This window comes from Quercus lobata, chromosome 12 (assembly GCF_001633185.2).
Source record: "Quercus lobata isolate SW786 chromosome 12, ValleyOak3.0 Primary Assembly, whole genome shotgun sequence".
In the NCBI taxonomy this organism is placed as follows: domain Eukaryota; kingdom Viridiplantae; phylum Streptophyta; class Magnoliopsida; order Fagales; family Fagaceae; genus Quercus; species Quercus lobata.
Window position 1 is genome coordinate 4,447,067 of NC_044915.1, and position 13,522 is coordinate 4,460,588.

The following is a 13,522-nucleotide window of genomic DNA, read 5'->3' on the forward strand; positions in this document are numbered from 1 at the left end:
ATTTTATGCAATTTTATTGTTATTGATGGTAAAAAAATTATTTCAATGGCAAGTTTTCATTTTAAATTTTTTTTAGGGAATTTTAAAATTTAAATTAAGCACTTCTCTGGGAATTAATTATGGGAAGTGTTTATTACAAACAAGTCACTATTTTAGTTATTTAAAAAAAATAAATAAATAAACTTGTGTGTTTATTATGTGCAATAAAGAGTGTACGCTAACAATTAGCCTTAATTTATAATTTAGGCTTTAATTTTTTTTTTTGGATAATTCAATAGTTTTTAATTTTATTTTAAAAAAAATGTTATTGATTCATTAAGAAAGAACCAAATCAGCTTGAATCAAGTGTGAATAAATATTTTTCGTCCACATCATAAGACTTGTGACATGCCTTGTAATGAGATTTGAATATAGTTGAAAATACCAAAAAGTACTAACTAGTTGAATTACAAATCTTTTTACTTAAAAGTTCAATTTAGTTACACGGTCAAAATAGTAGTTCAATTTTGTTTTATTTGTGATGATTTTGATTCTTAACTCTCTCCTTAACTACTAGAGGTCTATAGAGTATTGATTGTGCTCTGTTTTTATTTGTAGGGGAGGTGTGAATCTTAATGTTGCTTGCAAATGTTCAATAGTTTTTAAGAGATAGTAATTTGTACTTGGATCTTAAGAACTGTAATTATTGGTAGGCAAAAACAATGTCTTAAGTTCAAGGAACTCTTAACCATTATTTATTAGCAACATTAGATGCTTAAACTCTTGTAATGCTTCCCATAATCTTCCAATAATAAACCCATGAATGCTAATTTTTAAAAGACAAAGCAATTGACTTTAATATTAGAAAAACCAAATATTTCTATTACTCTCCAATTACATGCCACATTCTAAAAATTTTCTTTGATGAAACTATATTGTTACATTAGGTTCATTTTATTGGATGTTATTGTTTATATTATTTTCATCACATTCCTACGTATTTTTGTAATTGGAAAATGTAGTAAGCTTGAATTAGAATTTTTAATCATACAATAAACATGTGGTAAGTTTTTATTGTTGGACTTTAAAGTATGTTCACTAGTATATTCATTTATTATTTTGTTTATCAATATAATTAGGGATGTTCATGGTATGGTGCAGTGAAGTTTAACTAAAACCATAACTACACTGCACATTATCTTTGCGGTCGCATATGTGGTGTGTTGTAGTGCGATGTGGTTTAGAGTTTAGCCAAAACCATAACTGCACCGCATCTTATATTTGTAGTCACATCTGCGGTACGTTATATAAGATGCGGTTTGAACAGTTTAAAATCGGTATATTTTTCAAATTTTGGGTTTTTCCTATTCAACTAAAAACTAATTTTTCCTTTTGTTTTGGGCCAAGTTTTATACTATTAAGCTAGTTTTTTTTTTTTTTTTTTTTTTTTTTTTTTTTTTTTTTTTTGTTTGGCTAGCTTTCCTAGTTAACACTTGTTAGAATTATCAAACTTTTTTTTTTTTTTGAAAACTAGGGTTATTTAACTATTAATAATATATTTATTATTAAAAATAAATAAATATATTAATATATATAGAGGGTGTAGTGTAATGTGGTTTTCTTATTATAAAATTGCAAATCGCACTACACCATGTAGTACAATGTACTGTTACATGCGGTTCAGTGCAATTATACCATTTTGTGGGAGGTTTTGGTATGATTTTTACAACTTATGCGGTTTAGTGAACACCCCTAAATATAAACCCTACCTTTGTTGAAAATTTAAGAGTAAAGACTAAAAAGTTGAAAATTTTAATATAAAATAAAAAGAATTCTTAAAATTGTTTGAAAGTTGAGAATTTCTTTTTCCAAGAAAGAAAGAATTCACAAAGTAGTATAGTAAATTTGAAAAGCCTCTAATAGTTAAATAAAATAAGCAAATGCCATAAGTTTAAACTCTCTTTTAAAAAAATCACAAACTCCACTAAAAAAAAAAAAAAAGAGATTTATGTTGTTATTATTGTGACCATGTGTATGTGTTGGCTCCAAATTGAATAAAAAATCATAATGAAGCCAAAAAAAAAAAAAAAAATGACAAGTTTATAATATTTTCAAGCTTGAAATATTAGAATTCAAATCCTCGAGGTATTAAATTAAAAAATAAAAAATAAAATTAAACAAGGTAATCCTTTAATTATATAACCCTACTAGTATTTTCATTTGTGTTGTACGTGAGTAAAAGAGGAGAGGAGGGGAGAGAAGTCAGCAGCAGCAGGCAGCCCCAACAAGCAGGGTTCCAAGTTCCAACCTCAAGATGGTGAAGAGGAGCAAAAGTAAGCTCTAACAAACAAAAACAATCCCCCAACTTGGGGAAAATTTATCTCTCTCTCTCTCTCTCTCTCTCTAAAACCATTGATTCATTTTGTTTTTTGATTCAGAAAGCAAGAGCAAGAGGGTCCCTCTAAAGAAGAAGCACAAGATCATAAGGAAGGTGAAGGAACACCACAAGAAGAAGGCGAAGGAGGCGAAGAAGCTCGGCCTCAACCGCAAGAATAAGCCGGAGAAAGACCCCGGTATCCCCAACGACTGGCCCTTCAAGGAACAGGAGCTCAAGGCTCTCGAAGCCCGCCGTGCCCGTGCCATCGACGAATTAGAACTCAAGAAAGCCGAACGCAAAGAAAGGGTATATATATATATATATTATTTCCTAAACTTCATTCATATTTTGCTCACTCATTATTGTGTATTGTACTTTTATTCTATGGAGAAAGTTGTATTTTTTGATGGTAACACTTTAATCCCCTTGTGTTGTGTGGTATTGTTTGATGTGAAAATGCATCTCTAAATGTGTGATTGCTTGCTGATTGTGTGCTATTTGTGGTATTGTTTTATGTCTAGACTGCAACACTTAAACCCTTTGCAGTGATTTTCTATGCAAAAAATGCACAAAACACCCTGCTTATTTTTCTTCGTGAAACACGGAACCCCATGAAGTTTTGAATGCAACACTCCCTAGTGGTATTGTTTTATGTCTAGACTGTAATACTTTAACCCCTTTGCAGTTTTTAATTGTAACACAAAAACATCCTATTGTTTTATCACTTTTATGTGGAAATGCAACTCTAAATATGGACACATGTCGTGCCCTGGTTATTTTCACTGCGGGGCAGGGAGACTGTGTCTTAAGGATAAACCAAAGGAGGGGCTTTGGGGGGGGGGGGTGTTGTGTATTCTTTTTATTTTTATTTTTATAGGTTATGATAAATTTTACTGTCCTGGTAGATACTGTTCTCTAATGTATATGCAACAAGTTATCGCTTTAAATTCATAGTGGTACTCTGCTCTGCTCTCTTCCAGGCTCGAAAGAGGAAGTTGGGTTTACTAGAAGATGATGATAGCTCCCAATTGGATAAATCAGCTTCTTCAGCAGATAATTCTACTGGAGCTGGGAAAAGCCGGGGTATGTTAATTCTGAATGTTTTATTAAGAGATTTATTCTTGGTGGAAGAATTATTTTTCATTGGATCTACCTTATCTTTTTGCTACTTTTAATATCTATTATTTTCATACAGATAACTCAGATAGGGCTTTCTACAAGGAGTTGGTGAAAGTCATTGAAGCATCAGATGTCATTTTGGAAGTTCTTGATGCTCGTGATCCCCTAGGTACTAGATGCGTTGATATGGAGAAGTTGGTGATGAAAGCCGGTCCTAACAAGCATCTCGTGTTGCTTCTGAATAAAATTGGTAATCTTTGCTCTCTCTATCTCCCTCTCTTTTGCATTTTTAAGGTGATTAAAGTTGTGTCATGATTCTTATGCTATTCCATAGAAAATTTTGGAGAAGCTAGAAAGTGAAAACAATTACAAAGCATATTATGATTAAGTAGAATTTAGATTAGATGTTTAATGGAATGGCTTGACCAAAATATCAGAGGACCTTCTAAGAGTACATGGATATAACTCTGAGTGTGCTCTAGATGTTACGTTTTCACTATCAAACAATAATAAATCATATATTGGCTGCCATTTAAGTTCATGACTGTCTCACTATGTATCTCACATATAAATGATTGAGAAATGTTTCATCTATTTTTCTTGTCCATATGGGTTCAGCTTGTTTATTTGTCCTTGTTACTGGTGTCTCAGATCTTGTTCCTCGTGAAGCTGTTGAGAAGTGGCTCAAGTATCTTAGGGAAGAATTACCAGCTGTTGCATTTAAGTGCAGTACCCAAGAGCAAAGATCAAACTTAGGGTGGAAATCAAGCTCAAAGGCAGCAAAACCAAGCAATCTTCTACAAACTAGTGATTGTCTAGGAGCTGATACTCTTATTAAATTGTTGAAGAATTACTCAAGAAGCCACGAGGTATGTCTATCACTTGTCTTCTGCAACGACCACATATTTCATCTACAATGACTTCTCTGAAGCTTTATAAGATTGTCAGTGGGGTATGCTGTTTGTTCTTGGGATTTCTTTTGCCAATGTAGTTTATAATGTGCAGTGTGTGCATGAGCATAAACATGTGTCCCATTGGTGATATACTATATGTTTTTTATTGTACATGCGCTTGTATGGTCTTCATTTGATTTTTTTTTTTTTTTTTGATAAATTAATTTATATGTTAGCATGTGGAGTTTGCTTGACTTGCTATTCTCAGTGTACTTGGTTGGAAGTTAATTATTGTTATAAAGAGTCTTTGTGCAGTGGTTTGTAAAGTAAATTTTCTGGATGAGGTGAAATAGGTTTGAAAAGTTGATGATTAATCAGTTGATATGAGCAACTTGGCTCATTGTATGTGTGATTCTTATTTTTTATATTCTGGTGAATATCAGGAAAATATATGCCTTGTTGACCAAAACCTAATATTCTCTTTTAGGGAAGTTTTGTTCTCAAAGTGGGTCTCAAAGTATGCCTTTCAAGACCTGTATTAGTGTTCTTTTTAATCCACATATCAAAGCTTCTCAATTAGGAACCATGGTGTAGATTGTTTTACCTTTTACCACTTCTATACCAAGTTCATGTATCTACCGATCATAGTTATAATCTAAGCAGGAGCTCTTTTGAGGTTTTAATTGATTCCAGGAATTTTGGCTGTTTTGTGCTCCTATTGGCAAAGCCTTGGCTTTTAGGTTTTGTTTATTATCTTAGTGGTCTCATATCTCCCAACATTATTTATTAGGCATTTGTGGCAGAAATTTTGTTTTTCTTTGATATAAGAATGACTGCTATAGATTCTTTGTCTGATTTTATGCGGCATAAATTTTATTGTCCATCAAGTGAAACTTCCATCTTGAAAAGGCTTAAACTGAAAATAGCACTACATGCTATTTGAAATACTTGTAGGAATAAACATTTTGCCAGGTGAGTTCATAGACGTGAGAACCTTCAACTAAAAAATTACTTAACTTTCCTTTACCTGGTGATTTATGCACTATCTAGTACATGCGTGTTGTACTTTGTGTGTTGAACACAAAATCCTTTTGGGAAAAAAATGGAAAGAAGAATGATGTCTTGTTTTGCTAATTGGATGTTCCATGGTTTGGTGAATAGTGGTTGGCCTTATCAAAATTGTATTAAACTAGGAAATTGTATTAATTTAAATAATAATATCCAATTAAAGCAAATAGTCAATGATAATGACTATGATGATGGTATCATGCCGATGGTAATGTATTCTGATAATAGCAATAGTAATGATGATAATGCTCATGTATGACATAGTTTGGAGGCATCTGATGTGTTTGATGTTGCTGGATTTCTACCATATTTGTTTTTACTACTTAATGGTTCTAGTTATTCCATATTTTTGAATTTGGATAAATAGTTCCAGCCATATTAATCTATTGTCCTCTGTATTTATGGCAGATCAAGAAATCAATTACAGTGGGTGTTATTGGCCTGCCCAATGTTGGTAAGAGTAGTCTCATTAATAGTTTAAAGAGATCCCATGTTGTCAATGTTGGTTCTACTCCTGGCTTAACAAGATCTATGCAAGAGGTTCAGTTAGACAAGAATGTCAAATTGTTAGATTGCCCTGGTGTTGTGATGCTTAGATCTGGAGCAAATGATGCATCTATAACCCTTCGAAATTGCAAAAGAATTGAGAAGTTGGATGATCCAATTGGTCCAGGTGAGTGAATTCATTATTATGTTTTTGGCTGTTTATTTGCTATTCTGCTTGAATTCCTTTTCATGTGGCTAAAGAAATACAATGCTTTGTCCCGTTATCAGTTTACATTGTCTCTCCATTTTGTCTTCATATAAAAGGAAATTGCATATATAGAATCAAAGGCAATGAATGTTAATTAGAGACATTACAGTGACGTCAAATTCTGTTACATGTATTGCACCAGAAGACAAATCATTTATTTAAAAATAATAAATAATTTTGTGGATTTTGTGTGTTATTATATTAGGTTCTATAACTAGACTTTGATATCATACTGTCTCTGCTCCATTTGTGCAGTGAAGGAGATTCTAAAGCTTTGCCCGGCCAGTATGTTGGTAACTTTGTTCAAGGTCCCTAGCTTTGACTCGGTTGATGACTTCCTTCAGAAAGTGGCTACTGTTAGGGGTAAGCTGAAAAAGGGTGGTGTTCTGGATGTTGAAGCTGCCGCAAGAATTGTTCTGCATGACTGGAATCAGGGTATGTATTAGTCATTTATGGTTTATGTGCCCTGGGAATACACAAACAAAACAAAGAGAGAACAAGAAAAGCAAATTGTAACATATAAAGATTCAAAGTGGTGATAATAATTTGGGTGTGAGAGGTCTTGAGTTCGATTCTTAGAAAGCCCCTAATTATCTAATGTTATAAAAAAGAAGTGATGTTAATAATTTAATTTTGTTGTAGGTAAGATTCCATATTACACTATGCCCCCAATTAGGAATCAAGGAGAACCTTCAGAGGCCAACATTGTTTCTGAGCTTGGGAAAGAGTTTAACATTGATGAGGTTTATAACACTGAATCTTCGTTCATCGGAAGCCTCAAGTCTGTTGATGATCTCAATCCTGTGGAAGTTCCTCCAAGTTGCCCCCTCAATTTTGATGAGGATATACTCGAGGTTTGTGATCTCTCTTGGTTTTAAGCATCTATTTATGGTCTTAGGATGTGAAGTGACTTTATTAGTGTTTGAAATCTCCATCCCTGAGAGGAGCACATCTCCTCATTGTTTGTCTGTGGTTCTTTTAAAATAATTTGAACAAGTTAAAAAGATTTTTGGGTGAGTGAATGGGAAAAATACTTAATTGAAATGGAATTTAAATCAAAGTGGAACTAAAATTTCATTATATGCAGTTTTTAAAATTTATGAAACTAATTCCTCAATGGCCAATTCTTTTTTTGCATTTTATAATTAGAATGATGAACCAAAACTATCAATCCAAGTTGATGAAGGCCCCGAAGACATGGCTAATGATGAAGATGATGTGTCCATGGCATGTGAAGAAGATGAAGAAGGCAGGAACAAGGGAAAAACTGCTACTAGCAGGCAGAATGAGAAGTTATATGCAGTTGAAGGTATGCTAAATACAAAGATGAAGAAAGCAGAGAAGAAGAGAAGGAAAAAAGCTGAAAAGTCAATCCCAGAAGATGCCATGGACGATGACTACGATTTCAAATTGGATTATTTCAAGAAGGGATCTGCCATGGATGTTGGTGATAAGGACAATGAAAATCAAATAATTGGTAAGGTGCCTATGTCAGGTATTGAGTTCCCTGATGAGTGATGTAAGGGATAAACCATGAGTTAAAAGTGGCATGCCTGCTCCCTAAAATGGACTACATGCTTTTATTTTATTTTTTTTCTTTTGGTAGAGTCATCAAATTTTGGTTATCATATTTTATGTCATCCTTTTGGACAACATTTACACCGAAATGTGAAATGAAATATTGAATTGTAATAGAGAGAGAAAGTTCATGAGAAATTTGATATCAGGCTAATCCAATGCCTTTTCTGTTCAATCTCTCTCTCTCTCATGCATTGGCTCGTGTACATACAAGCTGGTGTAGGAAGCATACGAGCTCCATATGCTTCAATCCATGACTATGAGTCATTTTCAGATGGAAAATCGTCTTCAATTCTCCTTATTCTGTGAGGCTGTGGTCTGTGGAGCATGAACTTGGATCCTTGTCTTTGCCTTTATACGACTATACCTTCTTCTTCTTCTATATATATATATATATATATATATATATATATGTATTTTATAAATTTATATAATTATACCTCTTTGCCCACAATTACAAAATATTGAGTTTCCCAACATTGTGATCAGAACACGGAGTAGACCAAAAATTGTGTTTAAAAAATCCAAATTTCAGAATTTTGGAACGCTTTTATTAATCCACAACCGACTTCTGCCAAGCCAAGGATACCAAGTGGGTATCCTCTATTAAAAACTTAAATAAATTACATAATTTGCAAACTACAAACTACACAATTTCCCTATAATATGGTATAGTTTCAAATTAACCCTAAAATATTATAATTTTATAATTAAAATTATGCACTTTTTAAATGGATTCAATTCACACCCTCATTGTATCTCTCTATTAACCATCTAGAACATTTGAAATTCCGAAGAAATTTTGCCTCAAAAACATTCAAAAAGAATTTATTATAATATTTTTTGCAACCCTTGAAATTCTAATAGAATCATTCTTTCATTAATACAAATTTATATTTTTTTTAATCCATTTCATTTTTTTTTTTCCAAACTTACGATTTTGTGTTTACATATATTATTTAAAAAAAATTATTTTTTAGCTTACACATGATAATTGATTAATAATATATAAAACGAAATCCTTTAACTTTTGTTAACTTTTTCTAATATTTGCTTACAATCTTTAGAAAGCTCATATTTTTGCCTATCATCATTTTAACATAAGCAATACTAGAGATAATATTTTCATAATTATTAACACAATTTATAATTTATTATGTTTGAAGTAACATCATTTTTTCTTGGGACTGGGACACTCTTTTCAATTAACTAATCACAATAGGACATGCAACAATTTTGAAAAAAAGTTGTGTACTTTGATATAATTATTCAAATATATATTTTTAATAGAGACAGTTTCTCATGCACTTGGTGCATATGAAAAATTTTCATTTTTAATAAATTAGTAATAAGTTTTTAAAATTACAAAAAGTATTACATTGTCATATTCACTAAATTTATTTATAAATTTGTAGTAATTAAATGTATATATCCTATTTAAATATTCTTTATAATCACAAATATATATATATATATATATATGTATATAAAATATTTGGGGAAGAAATAATTGGCGGGAAGAAGGAGAGAGAGAGAGAGAGAGAGAGAGAGATGAGTTCAGAAGGCCCTGATCTAGTGTGCGAGGTGGACAACGTCCAAGGCATCGTTGATGCCCTAACCGCCGTCCGATGGAAACGGCAGCAGGACGCGGTGGTGGAATTATCGGAGCACGGCGTGGTTTTGATCGTGGAGGAAACCAGTTGTCTTCAGGCCAAAGTTTATCTTCAGCGCGAGGTACTATCAACTATCAAATGTTTCAAACTAAATTATTGCGACAGTTAAAAATTCAGTTGGAATTTGAATTTATATGAACAATAATGAATGAATGAATGTTTGGTTTTGGTATAAAAATAATGAAGCTTTTCATTAAATATGAGTACGGTGGTGCACAAGGGCGGCCTCGATTCGGTGTGAGCTTGGGCCTCTTGGTCGATTGCTTGAACACATTTTCGGTTCCGGCGGGTGGGCGTTCCTCTTCCACCATCGAAATTCGATATCCAGGCCCTGATATGCAGCTCCTTCTCAAGTATGCATCACTATCTTGGCTAAAATTTGCCAAATAGCACAATTTTAGCAAAATTTTAGGGAAAAAAAGCACTTAACAAAGTTATTTAGTTGTGTAGCACAGTTTTGAACTCGAGTTCCAAGCAGTATGGCGTGCCACGCTGGCTAGCTGCTTAAACTCGAGTTCCGAAAATGTGCTACATAACTAAATAACTTTGTTTGGATGTGTTTCTCCTAAAATCTTACTAAAATTGTGCTATTTGGCAAATTTGGCCCACTATCTTACTTTATATGCTGCTGCTCCTACATTTTGCTTTCTTTCCGAGGCTCAACTCTGTTGTCTAGGTTCATTGTATCCACTCTTACTTGATTTGCAAGCAAACTAATCCTAATCTTACTTTTATTATTGCAACTGTTGTAGTTTAATCAATGTATAGGGTAGTCTGTCGTTTAGCTTACTATAAATACCTTACTATGGGTTGATTGTTAAATACATTGCTTGATAAGAAAGATGTAGCTATCAATGGTTTTCTGTGGTCAACATAGGCTATGATACTGAACCATGTTAATATCTCACTTTTGTACGCTTTATCATGGTGTCAGAGCCATGTTTAATCTTTTCTAACATAGTATCGGAATCATGTTTTTATCTTTTCTAATATGGTATCAGAGCCATGTTTCAACAATTTTAATATAAGTAGTGGATAACTTGAGCTTTAGATTTTCATTTTCCTTTCCTTTCCTTTCCAATGTGTGCTTCGGTGAGAAATTATCATCTGCAATTTGAAAAATCTTTGGGAGGAGTATGTTAGATTTTGTGCTTCGACATACTTGCCTAGTGTTTGGTTTTTTTGAAGCCTTCTTGCTGGTTTTTACTGCATCTTTATTAGATTGTTGGTTAGTGTTTCATATCTGGATATTGTGAATTTACAACTTTCTGAAGTTCACCTTTTTTTTTGTCCTTGCTGAAATAGTTATTGGTAATTAAGAATCGAGAAAATAGAAAGGCCAGTGGTCATACTCATGTTTAATTTCTAAATTTAAATTTTTGATGCCCCAGTGGTCTGACAATTCTAGCTCATGTGATGATGCTTTTTAATATGATTTGCAGTTTGTATTTGTTTGCCAATTCCATAATTCAGATTGAGATTCGATGCTATATTGTCTTTTATATCTTAAGGTCTGTTGATTCACTGGACGCTTGCATTTATGCGGAGATCAGGACAAGAATCCCAGAAACAATTTCATGGGACTATAATTTTGAACCTGCCGGAATCACCCCACTAAGTTTTACTGTTAAGGTATACTCTTATTATATATACTCCCTTTATCTTCCATTGCACGATAGTGGTAGTTTTGTAGCTATATCCTGATGTACAATTGCTTTGCATCTCTCTCTCTCGTGCCAAATTCTGCTTTTCTGAATGATAATGTATTCATATTATGCTTGTGTAATTTTACTCTCTTTTGAACATCAGCTACACTGGGTGGGTACTTAAAATTACAATTTACAAACCTAAGTATATATTTTTTTCTCCACTAGTAGTTGACTATTTCTAGTGGTTTTAACTAATTTTCTTTTATGCATCAGTAATATTTTAAGAACATCTCATTTAATTATTTGATGTGAGAATTTATTCATTCACGTTGATGCAAAATGTCATCATTTTAAAGTGCTTGGTGGTGAGACAGAATTTCAGCTGTCTGCCCCCATTAGTTGGATACAAGGCTTTGTTGAGGTTACTAGGGTATATGACATTTTGAAGGTGCTGTAGTGCTAAATGTCAATCACTCTCTTTTACCATGACAAATTACATTGGGTACTGGTGTTCTTTAGATCTTCAATGTAATGATTTTTGTGAAGGAACGAGTCATTTATCAAATAAATTACTAAAATTATTGAGGAAAAGCTTCTGAACATGAAAATTTTACTGTAATAGATAAATATGCATGGTTTTCTGCTCATGTATTATTTATCTTGGAGCCAGTGCCTACCACTAACAATTCAAACTGTGATATTTAAACCAGTCTGCAGCATTGAAGGAAGCTATTGATGATCTTGAATGGCCTGGATCAAGTGTACAGATCATACTACAACCAGATCCTCCTTCTGTCACCTTTAAAGGTGAAGGCCATGGAGACTTACAGGTGAGGTTTTATTTTAAACTAAAAATAATAAAGTACCCACCTTGTCTGGATTTTAATATTTTCACAGGTTTAATCCTTGCCTTCTCTTGCAGATAGACTTCATGTATTATGTGAATACTGATCTCTTGATTGCATTTAGTTGTGATCGTCAGGTTTCTTATAGGTACTTTTCAAATATTTTTTATTACCTTCATGTAATGCACCATTTCACTTTCATGAAAATTGACTGTGTGGGTTCTCACCTTGATTTCAACAGGTATAAATACAAGTTCCTCCAGGCAACAACTTCAAATATACCCAGCAGCGTTATTAGAGACAACAGAGGAAGCAAGTTGACTATTGGGCGAGGTGGAATGCTGAAAGTTCAGCACCTGGTTTCAGTTGCAAGACCATCCATTCCTCACCCACACGTTGATTCTGCTGGCTACCAGCAGCCTAGTCGGATTGCGTACATTGAGTTTTTTGTGAAACCTGAGGAAGATGAAAGCACCATAAATGATTAGCATTTGCTATCAAGTTTGTGGCTACTGGTTACCAATTAAAAAAAATTTGTGGCAACTGGTTGCATATTATACCTTGTCAATGAATCTCACTGCCTCCCAGCATTCCCCTTTTATGCTAAAATTTGCATATATTTTCATGCGTAAGAAGGGAATGACGACAACTGTATTGTAGTTCATATTGCTTGCTCTAATTTCAAATTCCAGTTTTCTGTTGGATTCCTTTCCTTTTTAATTTGTAACCTACCTATTTCAATTTGGTAGCTCAAAGCTATCTTCCTGCAGGTGTTATTCTTTAGATATACTGATTCTTGCAAATTGTAGATGAAACATAGGACCTTTTTTTTTCTTTTCCTGTAGTTAATTTGTATGCACAACATAGTAGTTTGACTTGGTTTAAATCTGTAGTGGATATTAACGAGTCAGTTTCCACTTGGTTTAAATCTGCTATTTCTTTTGTTCTGCCTGAAGAAAATTCTAAAAACATCAAAGCCATCCCCTTCTCATTCAACCCCTACTCTGAAGATACTTCTCGTTCGGCTTTCTCTAAGAATTGTTCTTTTTTCCCCTAAATCAGCATGCATAATAGCTAAAGGGTTAAATCCCTTAAACCCCATAAGTGGATCTGGAATGTTTTAACTACTCCTGGAATCCGCTATTTCATTTGGTTATGCAGTCATAATAGCGTACCTTTGTGAAGTGTTGGGTTCAAAAGGTTTTATTACTCTTGGTATTCAGTGTTCTGTGTAACAGTAGCAACGAATCACTGATTCATATTTAGCGTGAGTGTTCCTTTGCAAATTCATTCTTTACAACCCTCATGGATTGGATGCTTTCTAATTCCTTCTCTAACAGTCTTTCCAGCAAATGTGGGTTGCCTTGGAATATTCTTTTTCCTATGGATTTATGGCATCTGTGGCTGCACAAACTCTTTTGTTTTTTGAAATGGGGTCGTTGATTTAAATACCCACAAGCTGTGCATTAAAAAAAAAAAATCTGCTGAGTTCTTTGCCTTAACATGGGAGTCAAGATTAATAAATGGCTAAAGATTGGGATGCTATTGGTTGGCAGAAACCAGCCTTTGTTAATCTGAATGATTGAT

The 13,522-nt window shown here is 33.3% G+C and overlaps 2 protein-coding genes across 2 annotated transcripts; both read left to right on the forward strand.

Annotated features, from left to right (window-relative positions):
• Positions 1–2,200: 2,200 nt before the first annotated feature.
• LOC115971959 (guanine nucleotide-binding protein-like NSN1) lies at positions 2,201–7,943 on the forward strand. Its single transcript, XM_031092083.1, has 9 exons — positions 2,201–2,312; positions 2,418–2,662; positions 3,337–3,439; positions 3,552–3,725; positions 4,127–4,344; positions 5,845–6,109; positions 6,446–6,625; positions 6,833–7,044; positions 7,340–7,943. The coding sequence occupies exons 1-9, from the start codon at positions 2,294–2,296 to the stop codon at positions 7,706–7,708; spliced, it is 1,785 nt and encodes a 594-aa protein (XP_030947943.1). The 5' UTR covers positions 2,201–2,293; the 3' UTR covers positions 7,709–7,943.
• Positions 7,944–9,278: 1,335 nt separating this feature from the next.
• Positions 9,279–12,647, forward strand: LOC115972008. Its single transcript, XM_031092144.1, has 6 exons — positions 9,279–9,502; positions 9,628–9,794; positions 10,953–11,073; positions 11,801–11,920; positions 12,013–12,083; positions 12,177–12,647. Exons 1-6 carry the CDS (start codon positions 9,320–9,322, stop codon positions 12,421–12,423), a joined length of 909 nt encoding a protein of 302 aa, XP_030948004.1. The 5' UTR covers positions 9,279–9,319; the 3' UTR covers positions 12,424–12,647.
• Positions 12,648–13,522: the final 875 nt, after the last annotated feature.